Source organism: Globicephala melas, chromosome 3 (assembly GCF_963455315.2).
Source record: "Globicephala melas chromosome 3, mGloMel1.2, whole genome shotgun sequence".
NCBI lineage: Eukaryota > Metazoa > Chordata > Mammalia > Artiodactyla > Delphinidae > Globicephala > Globicephala melas.
In genome coordinates, this window is record NC_083316.1 from 117,844,476 (window position 1) to 117,871,170 (window position 26,695).

Sequence of the window (26,695 nt, forward strand, 5' to 3'; positions counted from 1 at the left end):
ACACAAAAACAGACAGCAAGAGCTTTTACTACCTCCAGTCTCAAAACCCTATTCTGTTCTTCAGGGCACTGCTCCAGTCTGTACATCCAGCTGGTACTTAATTATTTTAGTCCTCTCACGTGCTCTCTAATTGTTTCACACAGCTTTTCAGTGAAACTATAAATTACTTGATGATTAAACCTCCAGCCTCCATAAGCTGTACGATACTAAGGAGAAGAGAGGCTTCATTTAATTTAACAAGAATCTATGAAATCCCCCGGGATCTTGGTCTCATTTATTTTAGAGAACAGGGTTTGGGAGGAAGGAGACCTTACACAGAAATACAGAGGGTGGGCAGAAATCTATTCCCATTTCTACTGAATGCTGCTTTTTCTTTGCCTAGTCCCAGGACGGTGAGGCCTGGTTTTTGCTAATCCAGTCTACGCTTTCTGAATGAGAAAAACTGTTGACTTAAACTAAAAATACCTGCCTTTCTTCTAGTTGTTTTTTGGTGTCTGGTGTTTCCCTAAGAAGGGAAAGAGTGCTTCCCACTTCTGTACATGGAGACCTCTCTTCTGCCCGATACTCCTCCCTGTGGCTTAGACATCATGCCTGTGCTCTCTCCCGTTCCTTAAAATTGTCTGAACTGAAAAGGATCTAAAATCTAGACTGAGTCTTCTTTCCCTACCCTGTGCAGAGATTTCTGGGGCTTGGAACCACCTTCTAGCTTCACCCCAATCTGCCTCACCTCGGCTGGCTTTCTCCACGTGGGCAAGCTCATCTGGAAACTTGAGGACCTCGGGATAGTTATTCTCACACAACTCAGCCAAGAAGTGCAACAACGTCATCTTCTGATCTGTGGACTTGGTGTCTCGAAGCTTGGGGGAAGAGGAGAAATGGTGAGTCCTGACACGCCCACGATCACCTCAGGCCGACAGCAGTCTGCCACACTGGGCTCCTAGAGGCCACAGCCCTCCCTTCCGTCGTCCTGCTCTAACCCCCTGGCTCACCTTACAGAGGAAGCTGATATTGAAGCCGAAAGCACCAGCATTCCTGGAACCAGCATTCATATAGTTTCCAACAAGCAAGGTAATCTCCAGGAGGCTAGAGAAGTTCTCGCTCTTTCGCAACTCCTCACATGCGGCAGTGACAGAAACAATCTCTGGCTTGATATTCTCCACTTGCTCACTGAACTGCAGCTTGAAGAGGATGGCATTGAGGCGAGGCCGCAGGCGGGGCACAGCGCCCATCTGGGGAGAGACAAGCAGTTCCGTTATAGCCAACAGAGAAGAGAGGAAAGGAAGAAGAAGATACAGGCTTAAGCCTCCTATGGCAGAATCTGAGTTCCAGGGTAGGGAGGAGAAAGAGAGAAAGATGGGTTCAGAATAGACAAGAGGCCAGGAGCAAGTGCCCCGGATGCTCTCGGGGAAGAGGGGGTCAGAGAAGAGTCTGTGCCACAGGCCTCACTCACCACCACGCCGAACTGCTCTGACTCAGCCAGATCATCATATTCGTCCTTCAGTTCGGAAAGCATTTTTAACTGCTCTGGCTCTGGCATCTGCTTAATGAGATTCTGCAAGACAGAAGGGACTGTCTAAGTTTGAGGGGGATGAGCTGACAACTTGAGCCTCCTGTCAGTCCCTCGCTCTGCCCAAGGACCACTAAGAAGGAGACACGGGCTGGGGCAGGGGGTGGTGGGGGAGGCAGCTAGTGAGATGGCAGGACTTTTGAAAAATATACCAGAAATAACCTGATCACCAGAGAGATGGAAGCTTATATAAAGCCAGCATTCTTTAAGTCAACGATGCTTACAGAGTCCTCGTCGTCTAGGCAGAGAGGAGACAGAGCTAGTGTATAGCAATGCAAAGAGCCAGCTCCAGAACGACCTTGCTCCTTACCTGGATCATAGACTCAGTCAGAACAGCCTCATTCACCTCCAGGATGACATTCTTAATCTCTTGATAGGGCATGCGGAAGGAACCCAAAAAGATTGCTGCCAGGAAATGAGATATAAAGACATGTTCTTCTCAGTCTCTTCCCGCTTCCAGCCCACCCTACAAACCTATGCTGGACAACCTTCCTGGGAGTGCTCTCTTAAAGTCATGATCTGAAACCTCCACCAGCTCCCCACTGCCCGTATAGTTAAGCTCCAAGTTCCTGAGCTCAGTGTTTAAGGTTCCCACCTCCCCGCTTTCCCTCCCACGAATCCCCACATTTATGTCACACGCCAGCCACCCTGTTCCAAGCACGACATTCTACAAACACCTTGTCTTTGCTCACACAGGAAGTCTTTGATCTCTCTCTATATATACATCAAAAATGTTCACCCTGTTCTATTTTAGTTCCTCACTCCCTTGACTCCATCCTCAAAGCTGCCACTGCCTTGAAATGCTCTGATTCTTAAATTGCCACATCCCATTCCCCAACAAACACTTCCCGTCCTTTCAGCTCTCTCACTTATCCCTAAATTGACTCTTCAGTCTCATCAGAGTGCTCTCTTGCTGCGCGCTCTCTCTCTCCCACGAGAGAGATGACCGTTCCATTTTCTCTGAATGTCTCAGTTCTACTTTGCTTTCTCTGTTTAACCTAGACCCTGTAGTCTACCCTTTCACTCCCATTCTATTATTACTACTATTCTTATTCTCTTGTTTCCTTCTCCTTCCAGTCCTTAGTTAACCCAGCCATCTCATATCTCTCCTCTTACACCTGGGCTGATGAACACTGCAGATCAGATTCTACGAATCTGAAGTGGCACCGGTGATGGTGGGGAATCCTTCTGTGTGTCCCTACTCCACGCTACCCTGGCTCTCTTGGCAGCTCCTCCACATAAAATATCCCCATTCTCCCAAATGTCCTGCCACTTCCCCATTTGTTCTAAAAAGGCCTTGCTGCTTTTTACTGAGAAAAATTGAAGCCATCGGTCAAATTACTTGCTAAGCTTTCTCTCATGCCACTTATAAACTGAGCACTGGGGGCCCTCAGTTGGAACCAGACTAGAAAAGGCTCGAGTAAGGGCTATTTTGGAATCATCTAGAAGAAAACTTGTGCCGACACTTCTTTACGTAAGCTTAGCAGAACTATATCCATATACTCATCCTTTTCTCGTGTTTCAATAGAACAGGTAGCCCTAAGGACCTTTTCCTTCAGCATATACAGTGGGCCTTCCGCATCTGTGGATACAGAGGGCCAACTATACTACACCATTTTATATAAAGGACTTGAGCACCCATGGATTTCGGTATATGAGGGGGGTTCTGGAACCTATCCCCCACAGATACCGAGGGACAACGATATACACGTTCAAGTTTTTCCTATCTTAAAAAAAAAATCCTCCCTGATGCAACATTCTTAATTACCAACTTCCTTCTTTCCTTCACTTTATAACATTCTAAAAATATAACAGTCTATTCTTGCTTCCACATTCTCCTTAATTCTTCTGTCCCCACAAAGTCAGTGAAAAGATGACAATCATTTGTTGAGTGTATACTCCATGTAAGACCTAGTATCTTAAACACAATCTACATATATATCTCATTTAACCCTATTTATAATAATGTATAAGTTTGTATTATTAACCACATTTGACAGAAAAGGAAACATACTTAAAGAAGTTAAGCTACCCGTCCAAGGTCACACTGCTAGTAAGGGTTGGAGCCAGGATTTAAATACAAACGGATTCCAGAGCTTCTGTTCTTAACACTTAGGCTATACTAAAATTATTCCTGCCTAGGTCACTGGCTTTCCTAATGCCAGATCCAAAAGACACTTGTCCTGTCCTGATTTTACTTGACTACGACTCCCACTTCTTAGACTATGTCAGACTATTTTTCTTGCTGTTCCTTTCCAGCCTCCTTTGAGGTCTCCCCTTTTTGTTACTTGCCCCCCCCCAAATATTAATGACCTTCAAAGCAAATTATTGGCTTCAACTATGACTCATATACTATCTCTTAAATTCTTATCTCCAGCCAGACATTCCTCCTGATTTCTATACCCAAATGCCTAATACACCCATCCTGTTGGAGGATTCCCACAGGAACCTTAAATTCTATCCTAAAATTAAATCAATCATTCCTACCTACCACTCTGCCATCTCTCACTCATGTCCACCATTTCTCCCACAAAAGACAGAATCTGCTCCTGCTGGATTTTCCTATTTCAATAAGTGGTACCACTCTCTATAGAGTGATCTTAACCCAAGAAAACATCTCCTTTATCCCCTCTATCAATCACTAAGTTCCATTAATTCTATCTTCTTAATATCTTCTGCCTTCCTATTCATTCTTACCACTTAGTTTCAGGCCTTGATCACCTCTCGCCTAGTTTAAAGCCATAACATAACACATCTCTCTGCCTAGAGTCTTCCCCTACCCTAGCAATCTGGCCTCATAATCACTGCTGAAGTAGCCCTCCCCCAAATTACATAGGGTTGTATCACTCACTTTCCTGATTAAAATCCCTCCAATAACTTTCACAGTTTTTAGGATAAAATACATACTTCTTAGCCTAAGCCTATCAGACTTCTTTATGATCTAGCCTCTATGTCTATTTCTTGAAAGCTTCTTCAACCACCACTCCCCCACATATGGCCTTTACTCAGCTGTACTCAACTACTTGCAGTTCTTGAACTGCACACATGCCTCTGTGCCTTCATACATGCTGATCCCTCTGCCTGAAACAAGCCAGCCCTCACCCTTCATTTAGTTTGTTGTAAATAGTTTTAAGCAGTACTTCATTTAGAATGACTGAGCTCTCTCCAATACTCCTCCCACTTGATTTAGATGCCCCCTTGCCCAGTGCTCTCATAAGCTTCCTAGCACACCTCCATCATAACACTTACCAACTTGTGCTATAACCATTATTTACTTTTCTGTCTCTACCAGACATATGGCTCATGAGGATAGGGACTACCTTACTTAGTTTTGCATCCTCACCATATAAGAGGCACTTAATAATCACTGAATCACTAAATAACACCTAGACCCTCCTAATCTCAATTCTCTTCCTAAATTCTGTTTCCCATATTGATATCATTCAACTGGAAATAACAATGTACTACCCCACAGTCTTTTATCATTTTCTAAAATAACAATTGCTCATTTTAATGTTGCTAGAGATAATCTTGAGAAGAGGAACTATCTCACATCACTTTAATTTCCATAAAAGGACTTACCGACAGACACTATTTAGTAATATCTGTTGCCAATGATCTAAGATTATATAGTCAAGAATTGTAAAGGCTTACTGTTCTCATTATATCACTGACTATACTTGTGGGTATGTGTCCTCATTACCTGTGTGATCTTGGCCAAGTCGTAACATCTGAACTTTAGTTTTCTCACTTGGTAAAATGGGGACAACAGCCATGTCACTGGATCATGAATGGGCTTTATGGAATACATACCCTTTCATCTCTGAAACACACACCTAGTATGTGCCTAATAGAGCCTGAAACCTGGCAGACCGTCAAATATTTGTTGAACAAATATTTAAATCTTCATTATGCAACATAAAGTAGGGATACCAACAGTTGAAATGAACAAAAAAATGAACATTCATTCTGATCATTAAATACTACCTATATCAACTCTGCAGAGGAGTTTCTGATCTGAAATTTGCCACCAATCAAAGTTATGAGTATAGGTAGCAAGTTCAGAACAGAACTCTTTGAAGTTATTGATCCTACTCTGAGAAGTACAGGATTTACATTATTTATTCTAAACCACAAAGTTACTTTAGATTTAATGGAAGTCAAGCCAGTGCCCACCTTTAAAGGAAATACTTAAAAGAAAATGAGAAAGAAGGAAATGTGCAGTGCCTAGAACATTTGTGTTAGATTTTCTGTGGATGCAATGGAAATGGTAATGGCTTTGAAATAAGAAAATATGAGGTTCAACTCCCAGACCTGCCTCTTACCTGCTATGTGACTAGGCAAATTCCTAAAAGTCCTATTAGCCTTTATTTTCTTGCTGTGAAACTAGATGCTAACAATCTTGCAGTGCTATTGAAGGGATGAGATATCAGGTATTTACTATGCAATGCCTGGAACTAACAAATGGAAGTTTCATATCAAGGGACCCTGGATCCACGAGAATTAAGCTCTTAGAAAAACTTCTTCATATTTCAAATTGCTGAGATCACAGAGTTACTCACAGAGATTCTGGGCTGTCTTTGAATCCAACACCTTTAACTCTTTTACTTTTTTCTTTTGCACAGATTTCTTTTCTTCTCCACCTTCCTGATCCTTCTTGGCTAGCGAGGGAAAGATTAGAGAAGTATGATTAAGGACAAACCACATCTATGTCTAAACGAACTACTGTTCCAGCCTAGAGATACTCTTCACTTCCTCTCTATTAGTAATGGTCTTCCTATTAAATTCCTTCAAGGATAACCTCCTCTTTAGCCACCCACCCTTCTATTAGTGACTTCCCCCTCCAGCTATAATAAATATATCATTTTCATTTCTTTAACAGTTAGCAATAATACTTTCCCACCCATAGCCTATCTACTTGTAGGGAACAGCAAATTTTCTTTCTGTAAAGGACCAAATAGTAAATATTTTAGGCTTTGCAGACTATGTGGTCTGTCTCAACTGCTCAACTCTGCCACTACAGAGTGAAAGCTGTCACAGACAATACATAAACCAATGAGCATGACTATGTTCCAATGAAACTTTACTTACAAAAACAGGTGGTCAGCCTAAGGGCTATAGTTTGCCAACCCCTGTACTAGAGTCTTCCACTGTGTTATCCTTTTGTGCTTATTATTACTTATCTTTCAAGCTCTGTCTTGATTATGAACTCCCTATAAACATTCTCTTGATCCCCAAATGGTTATGATCTCTCTCTGAATCCCCACTGAATGTGATACTTTTTTACAGCAAGTCCTCTCACTGACTTTGTCACAATCACATATAATCTCTCCCTTACAAGATGAGGACTTTGTTATTCCTCTTCGAAAAATCTCATGGCATAAAAATATATTCCTAGTATATAAATATCATGTTGGTACACACACAGAAGGTATAATATACTCCTTTCCTTCTACACTCTTCTCAGATTATCCAAAACCAATGTATTCTTCTCTGATAAATGTAGTCACTCTCTGCTTTGATGAACTAATTTTCGTGGTATCTGTCACTTAGATTTCATTCAACAATTAATAATTCAATGTTCATGACATTTCATATATATCATCTTGATCTTTCTAAATCCTGTGTTACTTTGTAAGTGTGGATACCTTCCCACCCCATTTGGATTTTGAACTTCAAGAGCATGGGCAAAATAATTCTTCACTATATCACTCCCTCAGCACCTAGCATGACAGTAACATCCTCTAAAAAATGATTTACACTGCCTATTGAGAAGGATTCAGCAGCAGATAGAAAGAGAAACAGGAACTGTTCTGGACAGACAATTGTAAAATATTTTGTCAACTTTTCAGAAAGCCTTATGGGACTATCTCTTTAAGAAGTATCAAGAAAGTGAACAAGCTAGTTGCTTTTGAGGAGAGGAATGGGGTGCTTGACTATGGAAGAGGGAGGAATACTCTTCAACACAAACCCTGTTATACTGGTTGAATTTTAAACCATATGAAAAGTATTACCTGGTATAAATAAATAAGAAAGCGAACAAAAAAGAAAGTTATATGGCAAAAGGTACAAAGAACTATTAATAAAAAAACACATCCTTTGGCCTAAGAGTTCTAACTTGAAGAAGGAAAATGCTAAATAGATGAAGATTAGTTATTTAAATAAAGACTTATTGAGTACCTGCGTGTGCCAGGCTCTGTTCTGGGTACCAGGAATAAAACAAAATAGAAAAATAGAGAAAAACTCCTGCCTTCATGGAACTTATATTCTAATGAAGAGAAGTAGACAATAAACCAGCTAATAGATAAAATAGTATATTAGATGGTCATAAGTGCTATGAAAAGAAAACCAAGTAAGGAAGAGAACTGGGGGATTTGATGAGGGGACGGATTATAACTTTAGTGGGATTACCAGGGAAGGTCTTAGTGAGAATGTGACATGACAGTAAAGACCTTTTAGAAGGTGAGAAAGCTAAGCAATTCAGGCAGAGAGAACAACAAATGCAAAGGCCTGAGACAGAAGCAGGCCCTGATGTGCTAAAGGAAAAGCAAAAAGGTCATTATTGGTGGAGTAGATGGAATGAGGGGGTGAGCTGGAGCTGAAGTCAGAGAGGCCCTAAAGACAAATCATGTAAAAAAATGAAGGGCTTCCCTGGTGGCGCAGTGGTTGAGAGTCCGCCTGCCGATGCAGGGGACACAGGTTCGTGCCCCGGTCCGGGAAGATCCCACATGCTGCGGAGTGGCTGGGCCCGTGACCCATGGCCGCTGAGCCTCCGCGTCCGGAGCCTGTGCTCCACAACGGGAGAGGCCACAACAGTGAGAGGCCCGTGTACCGAAAAAAAAAAAAAAAAACCATGGGTAGTCAGATAAAAATTTAGACTTAAAACATCCAGACTGTATCACAAAACCTTAGAAGCAGAAGTGAAAAGCTACAGAGTCACTGCTGATGTTGAAAAATAGAAAAAACAGATTCAACTTTTTGCCTGGCAATAAAATAAAAATAAATGAAAAGTATAAATACAAGAAAGAATGGGATGAAAATGTCATTTCTGTGGAAGATATAACTATATGTAGAATTCAAGACAACTACTAGAAGTAATGAAGAACTACTAATGAATAATTCAGTAAAGGTGACAGATAAAAGACAAGCATATGGGCTTCCAGTTTCACCAAAATGGAGTAGCCCCATGTGGAGGAAATACTATTATATTTAAAAATTGGGGAAGGTAAAGGGACCTAAATGGAAATACAGTTTCTACACTTCACGTGGACTGGTAAAACACTGATATCATTAGACTGGGAAAAGTTATGTGTGTATAATGTAATACCTAGAGCAACACCTAAGCAAACTGTATAAAGTAATATACTCAGGCATTATAAATAAATTAAAATGGAATAAAAAATATTCAAAAAAACACACAGAAAAGTAAGAAAAGAGAAAAGGAGGAAGCATACAGAAAACAACACAGTGGCAGACTTAAGCCCTAAAATATCAGTAGTTACCTTTAATATAAACGGTCTAAATATACCAACTAACTGAGATTGGTTGTAGTGTAAGAACCTGACAGTTTGTTTTTTTTTAAATTGTAATATAAGTACCTGATAATAAGCTTTTGATTGCTGAGGCATCCACTCCAAAGACATCCATCTTGAATAAACATATTGCCAGCTACACAACTAGATAAAGAACCAGGCCACCATCCATGAAGTTCCCCTTTTAGAAAGCCGTGGGTGACCTACATAACTGATCATTAGAGTGACCCTGCTTTTCCTTTTGTGCACTTTAATTCCCGCTCTCATGTTTTAAATTCACCAATAAAGAGTGAACCCATGAAACCCTAGGCACCTCACCCTCAACCCCAATAAAGGAAGAAGCCCAGGGATGACCTAGAGCCCCCTACCCATCTCTCTTCCTGTGACCTCAATGTGTGGCCTGAGACATGTCATGTCAGGACCTGTGAGCAATAAAACCTTGCTTGTTCTCTGATGCTTGTTGCTGAGGTGCATCTTGCAATCCTAATAAGAACCACAAGGGCTGGTCCAGCCACAACACTGGCCCAGGTAAGTGCCCCCAGGCATTCCCAGGCAACAGCATTGGTAGGCTGAGACCTACACAAAATATGGCAGAATGGATTAACAAAAGACCCAACAATATGCCGTCTGTAAGAAACTTTCTTCAAACACAAAGGCTGAATGTAAAAGGCTGAAAACAGATATACCATGCAAACATTAAGAGTGGCTATATTCTATCCAGTGAGTAGACTTCAGAGCAAAGAAAATAGCTGGAAACAAAGAGGGACATTACATGATGATTAAAGGATCAATCCACCAGGAAGACATAACAATTCTAAATGTGTATGCACCAAACAACAGAGCCTTAAATATAAGAAACAAAAACTGATAGAGATGAAATGAGGAAACCAGCATAGCCAAGCCACAATAATACTTCAAGGCATTGATACCCTATCTCAGTAATGGGTGGAACTCTACACAAAAAATCAACAAGGATATAGAAGTGAACAGTAAAATCAATCAACAGGGTCTAATTGATATATACATATATAGAACACTTCATCCAACAAGAGCAGAATAAATTTTTTTAAAGTGCTCACTGAATATCCACCAAGAAAAATATCCACCTGCGCCATAAAATAAACCTCAACAAATTTAAAGGATTAAAATCATAGAGCATGTTCTCTGACCATAATGGAATCAAACTGTAAATCAATAACAGAAAGATAACAGGAAAACATCCAAACACTTGGAAACTAAAGAACCACTTCTAAATAATTTGTGGGTCAAAGAGGAAATCTCACAATAAATTTTAAAAATACATTAGAAATGAATGAAAATGAAAGTACAACATATCAAAATATATGGGGCATAGCTGAAGCAATGCTGAGAGGGAAACTGACAGTGCTAAGTTTATATTAGAAAAGAAGAAAGAGCTCAAATCAGTAATCTAATTTCCTACTTCAACAAAGTAGAAAAAGAAGAAAAAAAAGAAACCCAAAGCAAGCAGAAGGAAGGAAATATAAAAGAACAGAAATCAGTAACAATGAAAACAACAGGGAAAAAAAAATCAACGACGCAAAAAGCTGGTTTAAAAAATAAATTAATAAAATAGATACACCTCTAGAAATACTGACAAAGATAAAAAGAGAGAAGACCTATCTCTCCAACATCAGGAATGAAACAATATCACTTTAGGTCCTGCAGCCATCAAAAGGATAACAAGGGAATAATACAAACAACTTAGTACTCATAAACTGAACAATTTACCAAAAAATGGACCAATTCCTCAAAACCCACAAACTACTGAAACTCAACCAAGATGAAACAGATAACTTGAGTATTACTGAAATCATTTAAAAAACTGAATTTATAACTAAAAGTCTCCTGAACAGAAAATCTCCTGGCCAAAAGGTTTCACTAGAGAATTCTACCAAACATTTCAAGAAAAATTAATGCCAATCTCCTCCAAAAAATAAAAAAGGAAAAAAAATACTTTCTACTTCATTTTATGAATGCCACCAAATTATCCACTTTAAATGGTTAATTTTATGATAGGTGAATTTCACCTTAATAAAAAAATCTGTAATTTTTAAACATCTGTTTAAGATATTTAAAATCACTAATTAAATCAGTGAAATTTGAATATGGATTGTATATTAAATAACAGTATTATATCAATGATAAATTTCCTAAATGTGATAATTACACTGTAGTTACGAAAAAGAAAGTCCTTATACTTGGGAAAGGCATGCAGAAGAACTTAGGGGTAAAGGGCCATGAACTTGGTACTTTATCTCAAACAGTTCAGTTAAAAAAGAAAAAGAGAGAATATTCACAGCAGCATTATTCATAATAGCCAAAACATAGAAACAACCCAATGTCCACCAACTGACAAATGGAAAGACAAAATGTGGTATATCTATACAGTAGAGTAGTATTCGGCCATAAAAAGGAATGAAGTGCTAATACATGCTAAAACATGGGTGAACCTTGCAAACATCAGGATTAGTGAAAAAGTCAGACACAAAAGTGTACATATTGTATGAGTACACTGATACAAGACATCTAGGATAGGCAAATTCAGAGACAGAAAGTAGATCAGTGGTTGCCAAGTTGTGGGAAAAAGAAGTGGAGAGTGCCTGCTAATGAACTGAGGGTTTCTTTTGTGTGTAATGAGAATGTTCTAGAATTAATTCAGTGGCTGCACCACTTTGTGATATACAAAAGACCATGGAATTGTACACATTAAGGGTGAATTTATCTTAATACATAAATAAACACATATATGCATACAATGAACCACAGGTCTAGATAGAAACCCTAAAACTATTAACCTTCTAAAAGAAATCATATGGAATTCCCTGGTGGTCCAGTGGTTAGGACTTGGTGCTTTCACTGCCATGGCCCAGGTTCAATCCCTAGTCGGGGAACTAAGCTCTTACAAGCTATGCAGCACAGCCAAAAAGAAAAAAAAAGACATCAGAAAAATTTTCACCACTTTGGAGTAGGCAAAGATCTCTCAGAAATAAAAAAGTACAAACCATGTGGTAGGAAGAATCCTAAGTTGGCATCCTGGGATTTTCTTGGAGTTCTAGGAAACTAGGAGTTTCCCTCCTAGTGCACATACCCTGTATAATCCTCTCCCTTGAATGTGAGTGGGCTTGACTTATTTTGGTGAGCCCTTTTTTTTGTTTTGTTTTGTTTGTTTGTTTTTGGTTTTGTTTTTTTGCGGTACGTGGGCCTCTCACTGTTGTGGCCTCTCCCGTTGCGGAGCAACAGGCTCTGGACGCGCAGGCTCAGCGGCCATGGCTCACGGGCACAGCCGCTCCGCGGCATGTGGGATCTTCCCGGACCGGGGCACGAACCCGTGTCCCCTGCATCAGCAGGCGGACTCCCAACCACTGCACCACCAGGGAAGCCCTGGTGAGCCCTTTTAAACAAGGGTTTAGAGCTCAGAGACAAGAGAAGTCAGAGAGATTTGAAACTGAAGCAGATGCTCTCTTGTTTTTCTTGAAGAAGCAACCGCCATGTTGTGGAGAAGGCCATGTGGCAGGAAATGGTGGGCAGCCTCCAGGAGCTGAGAACAGCCACTGGCTGATGACCAGCCAGAAAAGAGGAACCTGTGTCCTACAATTATAAGGAACTGGATTCAGCCAAATACCACATGAGCGTGCCAAAGGACACTGAGCTCCAGAAGGCAATGCGGCCCAGCCAGAACCTTGACTTCAGTTTGGTGTGACCATGAGCAGAGGATCTAGCTAACTTGGATTCCAGACCCATGCAAACTGTGAGATAATAAATCTATGTTGTTTTAAACTGCTAAGTTTGTGGTAATTTGTTCACGGCAATAGAAGGTAACACAAAACATAAAAGAAAAAATTGATAAAGTGGACTCTATAAAAATTTAAAAGTTTTATTCTTCAGAGACACTGCTAAGAAATAAAAAGACAAGCCACACACTGGGAGAAAAATGCCTGCAAAACACATTTTTGATAAAGGACTAGTGTTCAGAACATATAAAAAAAGTCTCATGAGTCAACCATAAGAAAACAAACAACCCAATTTTTTAAAACAGGCAAAAGACATTTGGACACTTCACCGAGAAGATACACAGATGGTACATAAGCACAGAGAAGGATGCTCAACATCATTAAGTCATTAGGAATACGAACTAAGAATTAAATTAATTAGGAATTAAAACTATAATGCCCAACCCACTAGAATCACTAAAATGGAAAAACAAAACTGATGATACTAAGTGCCGGTGAGGATGCAAAGCACCTGCAACTCTCATACATTGATGGTGGAAATGAAAAAAATGGTACAGCTACTTTCGAAAGTAAAGTGAAAACAGTTTGGCAGTTCCTTATACAGTTAAACATACATTTATTGTAACATATGACCCAACAATCCCATTCCTAGGTATCTGTCCAAGAAAAAGAAAAACATGTATGTCCAGACAATATCTTGTATGCAAATGTTTCTATTGGCTTTATTCATAAATGCCCAAAACTGGATTCAACCCAAATGTCCATCAACCAGTGAATGGACACAAGGAAATACTACTCAGCAATAAAAAGGAATGACCACGCATGCAAACAACATGGACAGATCTCAAACACATGATGCTTGGTGAAAGAATCCAGACTTCAAAGACTCCTCAGTGTATGATTCCATTTATATGACATTCCGAAAAAGAAACTGTAGGGACAAGAAAACATATCAGCCCCTGCCAGGGCCTAGTGGTGAGGAGAGGCGATGGACAAATGGGGAGGAGGAAACTTTAAGAGTGATGAAAATGTTCTCTATCTTTACATGGCTGTATACATTTGTCAAAATTCACAGAAATGTACACATAAAAAAGGGTAAATCTTACTGTATGCAAATTATGCCTCAATAAACCTGCCTAAACACACTGTATCTTCAAGGCCAATAAAATGTATTAGTATAAAGCTATAGTAACTCTAAGAGTGATAATGAAAGAAGAACAAATGAAGTTCTTAATAATAAATAATAATAAATAGAAGAGATTCTAGAAATAGATACGAAACACATTTATATGCTAAAGTAAAAACTCAGATTAATTTAAAAAAGTATAGTCTAACACAGGAGTTGGTAAACTTTCTTAAATGACCCGAAAGTAAATATACGATTCTGTGGGCCATACAGTTTCTGTTGGAACTACTCAACTCTGCTGGTATAATATTAAAGAAGTCAGAGCCAATATGTAATCAAATGGGCACGGCCACGTTCCAATAAAACTTTATTAACAAAAATGGGTTGGTCATAGTTTTCTGACTCCTGATCTAATCAATAGTGTTGGAACAACTGGCTCTCCATGTTAAAGGAAAATAGTTAGATCCTAACTTTACACTATTCACAAAAATAAACTCCAGATACATTAAACAGCTAAATGTTAAAAACCAAAATACAGTATTATTTTGAATAAATGAAAACTTTCCTAAGAATAACACAAAATAAAGATGGTATAAAGGAAAAGACAGATTGATTTGAGTACATAAAATTTTTGTTTTTCAGTGTGAAAATCATCATAAAATATATGAAAAGAAATGAAAATTTCCATTTCCAGTATTGGGGGTCAAGTCTCCCATGGAAAAACATCTAAAAATGCTGGTATGGTATTTTAAAAAATCACCTTGAAGCACAGAAGAGCTGAGAAGATGATGAATTGCTCCAGAGAAACAGTGAGCAAAACACTGGAGCATTGTTCCAATATCAGTTTGAGGGCTTTGTGCAGCAAGGGGGTACACAGGAATCAAGATCCAGTTTCTGCCTAATGTGGGGAATCTCATATGAGACTCTCTCCTGTTTAGCTGGGAACCCAAAAGGCTACATCCTCAGAGATAAAAGTGATCACAACAGGCTTGCACTTGGGAGCCCTAGAAAGCCTACACTCTAGGAAGAGGGTGAACCAGAGGTAGATCAAGCCTTTCCAAAACCACAACCAAACCTTGGCATAGCTCACTCCCTGACTGCATGAAGGTGATCAGCCCACAGACTTATCTGCCTAGAGAGGAAAACACAATAGGAACAGACTTATGCATGATCCAGACATTGGAGCTTTAAAGTAATGATAGCTAACATGTTCAAGAATATTGAGGGAAAAATAAAAATAGATGAAGATGGAGAACTAGAATTTATTTAAAAAAATAAATAAATGGACGTTCTAGAACTAAATGAAATTAAGAGCTCTATAGATGGGTTTAACTAGAGACAAAATAGAAGTTACTGAATTGCAAGACAGATCAATAAAAAAGATACAAACTACAGGGCTGCCCTGGTGGCGCAGAACTAGAATTTATTTTAAAAATAGAATTTATTTAAAAAAATAAATAAATGGACGTTCTAGAACTAAATGAAATTAAGAGCTCTATAGATGGGTTTAACTAGAGACAAAATAGAAGTTACTGAATTGCAAGACAGATCAATAAAAAAGATACAAACTACAGGGCTGCCCTGGTGGCGCAGTGATTGAGAGTCCGCCTGCCGATGCAGGGGACACGGGTTCGTGCCCCGGTCCGGGAGGATCCCACATGCTGCGGAGCGGCTAGGCCCGTAAGCCATGGCCGCTGAGCCTGCGCGTCTGGAGCCTGTGCTCCGCAACGGGAGAGGCCACAACAGTGAGAGGCCTGTGTACCGCAAAAAAAAAAAAAAAGATACAAACTACAGCAGAGGGATAAAAGACGGAAAGTAACAAAAAGAGTGCAAGGGACGTGTGTAATTGGAGGCCCAGAAAGAGAAGAAAAAATTGGACAGAGCAATTAACAATATGGTGCTGTACATGTAAAAACTCATTAAGACGACAGATCTCATGTTAAGTGTTCTTCCAACAAAAATGAAAATGAAAACAAGGGGACTTCAGAAATCTTTTGGAGGTGATGGATATGTTTACTACCTTGATTGCAGTGATGGTATCACAGGTATATGCATATGTCCAAACTCATCAAAATGTATACATTAAGTATGTGCAATTTTTTGTATATTAAATATACCAGAATAAAGCTGAAGGCTGGAGAAGGGGGAGAAATGTGACTTGGAGCATGGGAAAAGTCCCAGGATTTCAGTCTCAAACAGAAGCCTTAGACAGGTACTCAGGGAAAGTAAAATATTAAAAATAACAAAGCAAAAACAAAAAAGCCCCATGACACACACACGTAAAATGGAATGCTAAATGTGATATTCACTGGCACTGAATTTGAAAGCAAAATAAAATGCCAATAATTAAAACAAAAAACAAGAAAAACTAGACAGGAGCAGTATTTGAAGAGAAAATATTTGTTCTAAAAGTGATGAAGACTTCAACACACAGAATCAAAAGCTCAGAGAACCCCAAGTATGAATACAAAGAAAACCACACCATAGCACATTATCACAGTAAAACTGCTAAAAGTCAGAGTAAAAAATAAATTCTCAAAGTAGCAGGAGGTGGAACGTGTCTTCAAATGAATAACAGTAACACTGACAGTGGAGGGTTTGGTTTGTTTGTTTGTTTCTTAAGGGAAAACAAAAAATATCCTTCAAAAATGTAAGTGATGGGGCTTCCCTGGTGGCGCAGTGGTTGAGAGTCTGCTTTCCGATGCAAGGGACACGGGTTCGTGCCCCGGTCCAGGAGGATCCCACATGCCGCGGAGCGACTGGGCCCGTGAGCCATGGCTGCTGAGCCTGCGCGTCCGGAGCCTGTGCTCCGCAACAGGAGAGGCCACAACAGTGAGAGAGAGAAAGGCCCGCGTATCACAAAAAAAAAAAAAGTAAGTGAAATAAAGATATATCCAGACAAAAACAGAGAATTCATTACAAGTTGACCTGAACTAAAATAAATAGTAAAGGGGGTATTTATTTATTCAAGCAGAAAATAAAGTATCCCAAAAGGAAATACAGAAATGCAGGTAGGAAGGAAAAACACTAGAAAGGAGTTTTTAAGTGAATACTGATATTATAAGAGTAAAAATGTTTATAGGGTTTAAAAAATATGTAGAATTAAAATGCATGAAATCCATGACTCAAAAGATGTGTAGTGCATAGAGTTAAAATATTGTAAAGTTCTAACATTACCTGGAAGGTGGTAAAAGTTCTAATATTTATTAGGTTGTAATAAGTCAGGCATGCATGTTGTAATTTCTAAGGTATACACTAAAAGGATAGTAAAAAAAAACGTGTAACTAAGAATAGGGGAAATGTGAAATAATAAAGTTTTAAATGAATCAGTAAGAAGAACAGAAAAAGGATGTAAATTGGAAAAATCAAACAGAAAACAAAGAGCAATTTGGTATATATCAATTCAGGTGGATTAAATACTTTGCAATGAAAAGACTAAGATCATCAGACTGGATTTACAAAACACACACACTAAATATGTACTGCTTACAAGGGACACACCTTAAATAAAGACACAGAAGCCTTAGGACAAAATAGTGGAAGAAAATATACTAACCAAAAGAAAGCTGATGTAGCTGTACTAATATCAGATAAAGATTTTATCTGTAATAATGCTACTGCCTTGAATAGACACATTTCATAGTGATAAAGGGTCAATCCACAAGGAAAATATGATCATTCTAAATCTAAATACATCCAATAATTTAGTTTCAACATATATAAAGTAAAAATTGAACTAAAAGAAAAGGGTAAATCCATAACTACAGCGGAAGAATTAACACCCTTTGTACAGTAACTAATAAAACAAGCAGACCAAAACTTGGAAGGGATATAGAAAATATGAACACATCTAACAAACTTGACCTAATTGACACATTAGAACAATGCATCCAACAGTGACAAATTACACCTTTTTTTCCACACACACACAGCACATTTACCAAAATTTACCATATGCTGGGCAAACCAACAAATTTCAAAGGATAGAAATCATTCAAAGTATTTTCTCTGATCACACTAGCATTGGAAATCAGTAAAAGGATAACTACAAAGTTCCCAATTATTTGGATACTGAATAAATATCCAAATAACTCTGGAGTCAGTGAAGAAATCACAAAAGAAATTAGAAAATATTTTTAACAGAATGAAATCAACATATTACATAGAACAGATAGAACTAGTAGAAAATACAAAATAAGATGGTAGATTTAAATCCAAATATTTCAGTAATTATGTTAAGTACAGACAGACTATATGCTCCACTTAAGACCAACAATGTAGATGATGAAGGTACATTAATATTAGTCAGTTTTCCAGGCAACAGAAAGCATTACAAAGATAAATAGGGACACACTATAACAATAAAAGTTTTAGTTTGTCAGGAAAATATAAGAATTTTGAGTTTGTATGCACCTGATAACAACACATATTTATGTATTAAGATATATGAAGCACCAAAAAAGGATAAGCTTAATCTAATCATGAGGATACATTAGGCAAATACATACTGAGGGACATTCTACAAACTAACTGGTCTATCCTCTTTAAAAAAATGCCAAGGTATTAAAAGATAAAGACCAAGGAACTACAATGAGAAGTCTGACTCCATTTTTGGTTTAACGGTTGACAGCTGTTAAGCCTCACCTCTCCCACTTCACCTTGTGCCTCACATCTGGGCCAAGGAACACAGAGGCCTCAGTGCTCCCTCCTTGGTGCCAGTGGAGATTCAGACTATGCAAGGTCCTTGTGCAGGAACTCTAAGCCTGACCCTACCCTAAACACAATAAAAACTTAGGCCAGTCTCCTTTCCTTGCCCTTTCAAGCCATTTCAAACCTGCTTGAGAGGACTATTCTCCTCTTCCCAGAGACCTCAATCATTTAAGTTAATAAACCTTTTCATACCCTCTTGGTGTGTGTGGGGCATCATCATTCTTGACATCCAAACCAAATTTTGAGTAGGCGTCCATATGCCTTTGCAGGTGACCATAACAGAAATTATTCCCAATTAAAGAATACTAAGGGACAACTGAATGCAATGCATGATCCAGTATTTTTTCTGCAAAGGATGTCACTGTGACAACTGGCAAAATCTAAAGGTCAGGTTAAATAATATTATTACATTAATGTTAATTTCCTAATTTTGATATGTGGCTATGGATCTACTATTAGCACATGCACACCAAAGGATAAAGAGGCAACTGATCTGTATGCTTCAGAAAAATATAATAACACACACACAGAAGGGTAAGGCTAATGTGGTAAAATGTTAACATCTCAGGAATGTGGTAAAGTATGTGCAGGAAATTTTTTGCTTTATTCTAGCAACTTTTCTGTAAGTCTGAAATTGATATAAAAAGTTGATATAAAAAATTAAAAGAAGAAATATAAAGCAAAAACTGACAGAATTACAATGCTAAATCCACAAAGTGGGATGTTTCAACCATTTCTCTAAGTAACTGATAAAACAAGCAAACAAAAAGTAAAGATACAGAAAATTTAAGCCACACAATTAACCAACAGGACCTAATGGAGATATATACAACACTTCATGCAACTGAAGAACAAATACATGAATTTCAAGTGCACATAGAACATTTATAATATTTAACAATATTCAGAGTCATAAAGGAAAACTCCACAAATTTCTTAAGACTGAAATCACAAGAGCAGTGACCAGTTAGGCCTCCCCTCCTAAAGTATTGATTGTCAGTGCATATTAGCCAGGTGGTGCACTTTAGCTACCTTAGACAATGCTATCAAGTATGCTGGGAAGGGAGGAAGCCCTCTCTGCATGTGGAAGAGCCCATGTTTGGACTAACCTTCTTCTGACATTGCAACAATAACAACCAGACAACCATGACATGTGGGTGGAGTCCATCAGGTAAAGTGCGCAAAGTAAACTACCTCAAGGTATGAAATCACCTCAGCAATTACTTTCCTTTTTGTCCCCCCCACCTCTTCTCTTTTTTTAAAATCTTTTTTTCTTTGTGGCTTGCTGATTTCATACATAAAAGAAAAGGAAAGCAAAAACCCCAAAAAAACAAAAAACAAGAGCACTGACCAAAACACAACTAGCTAGAAATTAATAAGACATTTATAAAAATCCTGAGAACTCACACTGGTAGACAGAATAATGTTTCCCCAAAGATATCCACATCCTAATTCAACTTTACATACAAAAAGTACATTGCAGGTGTGGTAAAGTTGATCTTGAGATGGGAGGATTATTCTGGATTACCTGGTTGATCCCATGTAATTACAAGGATCCTTATAAGAAGGAGGTAGGAGGGTCACAGCAAGACAAGAGACATGATGACAGAAGCAGAGGAGAGAAAGAGAGACAGAGATAGAGATATGAAGATGCTATGATGCTAACTTTGAAGATGGAGAAGGGGCCCTAAGCCAAGGAATGCAGGCAGCCTCTAGAAGCTGGAAAAGGCAAGGAAACGGATTCTCCCCTAAAGCCTCCAAAGGAAACACAGCTCTGTCAAAACCTTGATATTAGGACTGTGGACTCCAAATAAATTTATATTCCTGTTAAAGTCACTAAATTTGTGGTAATTTGTTATAGCAGCAATAGGAAATTAATACATTCCATATATCTAGAAATAAAGCACTTCTAAATAACCCATGAAAAGAAATCATAATGAAAATCAAAATTTATTGGACTGAATAATAAAAATGCTTCCTGTTATGGACCGAGTTGTGTTCCTCCCAAATTCATATGTTGAAGCCCTAACACGCCCCACGGCCCCCTGCCTGCACCCCCCACCACCTGGTGCTTCAGAATATGGCTGTATTTGGAGACAGGGTCTTTGAAGAGGTGATTAAGTTAAAAGGAGGCTCTTAGGGTGGACCCTGCTCAATCTGACTGGCGTCCCTGTAAGAAGAAGAATCTGGACAGACAAGGAGACACCAGGAATGCAGGCACGTAGGAAAAGACCATGTGAAGACATGGCAAGAAGGCAGCATATGCAACCCAAGGGAAGAAACCAGACCTGCTGACACCTAAATCTATGACTTCTACCCTCCAGACCTGTGAGAAATAAATACGTTTTTTAAGCCACCATGTCCATGGAACACTATGGCAGCCTTAATAAGCTAATACACTGCCTATTAAAACTTAGGGGCTACACCTAAAACAGAAACTTAATGTCAAACACATATATGGGAAAAAAAAAAAAACCAAAAACTAATGAGTTAACTACTCATTTCAAGAAATTAGGAAAAAAAAAAAAGAGGAAAAAAAAATTAGAATTAGAACAGTAAAATAAACTCTAAAGAAAAATTTTAAAAGAAAATACAGGTAAAAGCAGAAATTAATGATCTATAACAGAGATTAACAAAGCCAACAGTTCTTCTTCTTTTTTTTTTAAGACTCGTAAATTCAGAAAACCTCTGGTGAGACTGATCAGTATTTAAAAATGAGAGAGAGCAATTAGGCATCCAACGTCGGGAACAAGCACCACAAAAAACAAAAGCAAAAACAAAAACAGAAATGAATAAATATGCTTCAGGCATTAAAGTAAATAATTTCATACAAAATATATGTGAGAATCTAGATGAAATGGACAAATTTCTAGAAAAATGTAACTTACCAAAACTGACTCAATAAGAGAAAACCTGATCAGTCCCTATAACTATGAAAGCTATTAAATTGGTAGTCAGTATTTCCTAGGAGACCCAGATGACTTCACCAGCCAATTATTTCAAACAGTCAAGGAGTAAATAATTCCCCTAATCGTATGTAAAAATTCTTCCACAGTATAGAAAATGGAAATATTCCTCAAGTCACACTATGAGGCTAGTATAATCTTAATAGCAATATGTAAAAGAACAAAAAATCATAGGTTACTTTTACTCATAAGCATAAAATTCTTGAAATACCAACAAACTGAATTAAACGATATAAAATAAAAAGGATAATATATAATGCCCAAATTGGATTTATTTTAGGAATGCAAGATTAGTGTAAGAGAAGCCAATTATTATGCTTCACCACAATTACAGATTGAAGGAGAAAAATTATGTGATAATCCTAACAGTACAAAAAAGCATTTGATCAAATTCAGTACCCATTCATGAAAAATACTCTCAGCAAAGCAGGAATACAAGAGAATTTCCTTAATTCGACAGAGTAGTTACCAAAAGTTGAAGGCAAAAACCATGCTTAAAGGTAAAATGTTGAAAACTTTGTCTTTGAGATTAGGAGCAAGAGAAGAATATTCACCATTACCACTTCATTCAACAACACTGGCTGGAGGTCTGAGCCAGTGCAGTAAGGCAAGAAAAAAATCTTAAGCATTAGAAAAGAAGAAATAACACTCTCATCTGAAGATACTGATTATCAGTATAAAAAAATCCAAAAGAATCTATAAATAAATTTTAAATATCATATAAAAAGATGAAGTACCTAGGAATAAATTTCATAAAAGTTGTGTAAGACCTCTAGGAGAAACAATATAGCTTTTCTGAAAAACATTAAAAATGATAAATAAGTGAATGTAGATTTTAAGATCCATAGATTAAAAGACTTGATAACAAGATACCAATTCTTCCCAGATTGATTTATAGAGTCAGTAGAATAAAAATTCCAACAGGGTTCTTTTTTTAAGTTGACAAGCTGATTCTAAAATTTATATGGAAATACAAAGAAGAACAGCTAAGACATTCTTGGAAAAGCAGCAAAAGATAGGAGATTAATACACTTTATAACAGTAATAAATCAAGATCGTATGGTACTGGCATTGGGATAGACAAAATGATCAACAAGGAGAGCACAGTCCAGAAAACAGACCCAGGTGTAAAAGAGCACTTGATATAACAGACTGAGCATGTCAGACTTCCCAATAAATGGGACTGGAACTAAGTGTCCGTATGAAAAAAAGCAATTGTACCCATATGCAAATAAATCAACTACAGGTTAATTAAAAACCTTAATGTGAATGGAAAAGCTATAGGATTAATTATCTTGATGACTAAAGGATTTCTTAAATAAGCCACAGACGCATTACTCATAAAGGAAAACACTAGTAAATCTAAGCACTTTATATAAAGACACTGTTTATATTGAGACACTGTTAAAAAAAAAAAAAAGTAGGTTTCCCTTGTGGCTCAGTGGTTAAGAATCCGCCTGCCAATGTAGGGGACACAGGTTCAAGCCCTGGTCCAGGAAGATCCCATATGCCGTGGAGCAACTAAGCCCGTGAGCCACAACTACTGAGCCCACGTGCCACAACTACTGAGCCCACGTGCCACAACTACTTAAGCCCACGCGCCTAGAGCCCATGCTCTGCAACGAGAAGCCATCGCCATGAGAAGCCTGCACACCACAATGAAGAGTAGCCCCTGCTTGCCGCAACTAGAGAAAGCCTGCGCGCAGCAATGAAGACCAAATACAGCCAAAAATAAATAAATGAATTTATTAAAAAAAGCGAAAAGCCACAAAGTCAGAGAAGGACAAAGGACTTATATCTAGGATATATAAGGAATTCCTTTTGTTTGGCATAGCACCATTTTGCAATCGTAATGAATGAACAGATCTATGTACTGAGAATCAACAGCTGCTAACATCACAGAGGGGACAGCCACGTATTATGTGCCTTCTGAAGAGGAACCTAACACCTATTATGAAGAAGTCTTGGTGAAAGACAAACAAATGGAGCCTAGTTCTGATTAAGCCTCTAGATCCAATTACCAATTTACACCAAATACACAGGATAGAAATTACACACTACACTGTGCAAATACAATTGCAAAGTTGATATTATGGGAAACTCCACAGACTAATCATACAGTTTTTTACAACAAATTAACTGCAAGGGGGAAAAAAAAGAGAAAGAGGAAAAAACCAATAGATTTAAGACATAAAGAAGACATTAAGGGGCTTCCCTGGTGGCGCAGTGGTTAAGAATCCGCCTGCCAATGCAGGGGACACGGGTTCGAGCCCTAGTCCAGGAAGATCCCACATGCCGCGGAGCAACTAAGCCCATGTGCCACAACCACTGAGCCTGTGTTCTACAGCCTGTGAGCCACAACTACTGAGCCTGCATGCCGCAACTAATGAAGCCCATGCACCCAGAGCCCATGCTCCACAACAAGAGAAGCCACCACAATGAGAAGCCTGTGCACCGCAACGAACAGTAGCCCCCACTCGCCGCAACTAGAGAAACCCCATGCGCAGCAACAAAGACCCAACACAGTCGAAGATAATAAATAAATAAATAAAATTTAAAGAAAAAAAAGAAGACATTAAAAAACATGGGTAGAACTAAACTATAGTGTTCAGGAATATAAACTTGGGTGATAAAGCTTTTTCAAAAAATGGAGACCATACCTTAAGTCGGGATTTTGGTTTCTTTTAGAGGAGAAGAGGCACATGGATGTTCCTAGGAGTCTCCTGGAAAGTTTCTATCTCCTGACATGTGACATTTCAAGGGTATTCACCTTATAATAATTCACTAAGTTGCACATCTGTTTTATGTACTTTCTATATTTTTATTATATTTAACCATAAAAGTTTAAACATGAAGAGACAACCTAAAAATTAGCACTTTGGTTAATGGGAACTACAGCTTCCAAACTAGGCAGTTGGCCAACCTAGTCTCCAACGACCAGACTTTACCACTGCCCTGCCAGCCTTGCCAAGAAGTCAACTACTGCAACTTCCCTTCTGTAACCTGTGCTCTCCCACAAAGCAAGGGAATAGACTGCCTGCTGTGTCTGCTGAAAGTCAGAGTCACTGACCCATTTCCAAAAGGGGAAAAAGAACACCAAGAGCTTTCATCTCATCATCTGCATCCAGGTCCGTCCCTGGGGTTATCTCCAACAAGGTCATGCGGATGTTATAATCCTGAAGCCATGAAAGAATTTTCCCATGTGCCCGTTCCCCACACAACATGATATTTTTTCTTCCTGCAGAACAGTCTATGAAGTATTACTAACTAATTAAGTCTGATCAGGGAGAAAGGCTGCCAATTAAGTAAAAAGAAAGGTTTGGGAGATAAAGCTGAGGACGTGGAATCACTCTAGAGATGCAGCTATTAAAGAACAGGTAAATTTGGTGTCCCAAAGCTTAAAACCTCTCCTTTAATTCCCAGGAAACAGCATGGTCCACTTTGACCATGTTCTCTGTTGAGAGCAGTCTGCAAACTTTTCTAAAGACTTTGGGTAGGTAACAGGCTATCATGTCAGGAGAAACAAGCCACTCTCCTAGTAAAAGACTCCAGTCCCTTCTCCCTCTGAAGGCTGCAGAGCACTGTGCCTTCACCTCCTCTCCCATCACCTCTGGGGAAATCCTGAAGATGGGAGGCTCCGCTGTGTGAAGAAGAGAAGTTTGGCTCTGAATCTTCTCAATCCCAACCTGAGAGATCCACCCTCTCTCCTTAAGAAATTAAGTCTATACACAAACTACAAGATAAAAAAATAAGAGACAAAGGCAAGCTAGAGAGGGAACCTATAGAGACATCAACCAACTGTAATGTATAGACTGTGTGTGGCTCTGATTCAGATGAACAAACTTAAAAAAATACTACTTTAAGAATACTGAGTGGATATGCGATATTAAAGAATTTTTCAGATGTGATAATACAATTCTCTCTTTTTTTCAAAAGTCCTTATTTTTTCATACACATTCTCAACTACTTAAGGATATTAAATGATATATGCTTTACAATAACTGGGGTGGTGAAGAGGAGGCTGATGCAGGTACATGAAACAAGACTGGCCATGAGTTAAGTTTTGAAACTGGGTGATGGAGACAGGTATTCATACTATTTTCTTCGCATATGTGGTGTGTGTGCGTGTGTGTGTATGTATGTACGTATTATATATGTGTGTGGGGAGAGGTTATATTTTCAAAAATAAAAGTTTGTTTTTTAACTCGTATTGTTTCCCTGAAGTCATTAGGGCATCTGATTCTTCTCAGACAACTCAGAGAAAAGGGTATCTTTTCTTCTTAGCCGATTCTTTAATTGAGGATACCAGCCTAAATATCTGTGGTAAAAACCACCGAAGCCAGGCTTAGATTCTTCATAAGGCAAAGGGGATGTCCTGCATGCTGTCTCAAAACCAGCACCCAGCCATGGTTAGTAGGCGTCCAGTAGCCAGGCATCACTCTGTTCTTCGCTCAGCTGGCAGGGACTTGCTGCATCTATTGCTCAGGATGCAGGCAGCCTGCAGCAAGGTAAGTCCCTGATGAACAAGTGCTGAGTAAAGATCTGAAGCCCTGCCTCAGCCTGTCTCACTCCCTCCCCCAGCCAGGCTCCTCCCTTGCAGAATTTTTTTTTCCTGCGTCACAAACACAAAATGGAGTTAGCTGGGAGCAAAAACAATCTATCTAAAATGGCTGAATGCAGCAGGGAGTGCCAGGCAATAAAGCGAAGGGAAAGGGCACCCCCTGCTGTCCAACACACGGACCCTATTTTTCTTTTTTTGCTATTTTTGCATAAGTCAAAAGAATCAATCCTACAGAGTCCAAGCAATTTTGTCATGAATCTTGAAAATTATGTTTTAACTCTAAATTTCAGAGGGTAGAAATTGAGGCTAAGAAAAGAAAATAATTCTCCGTTTCTAAAGAGAGCAGAGTCAAGGCACAACAGCAGCCAGAGTCCCAGTTATACTTTGGTTATGATTATTAACAGTTTCTAAGAGCCTGCAGAACGGAAGGGAGGTCCATCTCAGCACAGTATTCCCCAACTTAAGAAAGAGCTAATGGCCT

At 38.8% G+C, this 26,695-nt stretch overlaps 1 protein-coding gene across 1 annotated transcript in view; it reads right to left on the reverse strand.

Moving 5' to 3' along the window:
* Nucleotides 1-26,695, reverse strand: part of DIAPH1 (diaphanous related formin 1) — a 97,282-nt gene that overhangs the window by 11,431 nt on the left and 59,156 nt on the right. Inside the window, exons 19-23 of the mRNA XM_060296359.1 lie at nt 6,130-6,228; nt 1,878-1,972; nt 1,451-1,552; nt 990-1,229; nt 728-857 (exon numbers count right to left, since the gene is read on the reverse strand). Of these exons, the coding sequence (XP_060152342.1) occupies nt 728-857; nt 990-1,229; nt 1,451-1,552; nt 1,878-1,972; nt 6,130-6,228 (666 nt within the window). The remainder of the gene's footprint in view (nt 1-727; nt 858-989; nt 1,230-1,450; nt 1,553-1,877; nt 1,973-6,129; nt 6,229-26,695) is intronic.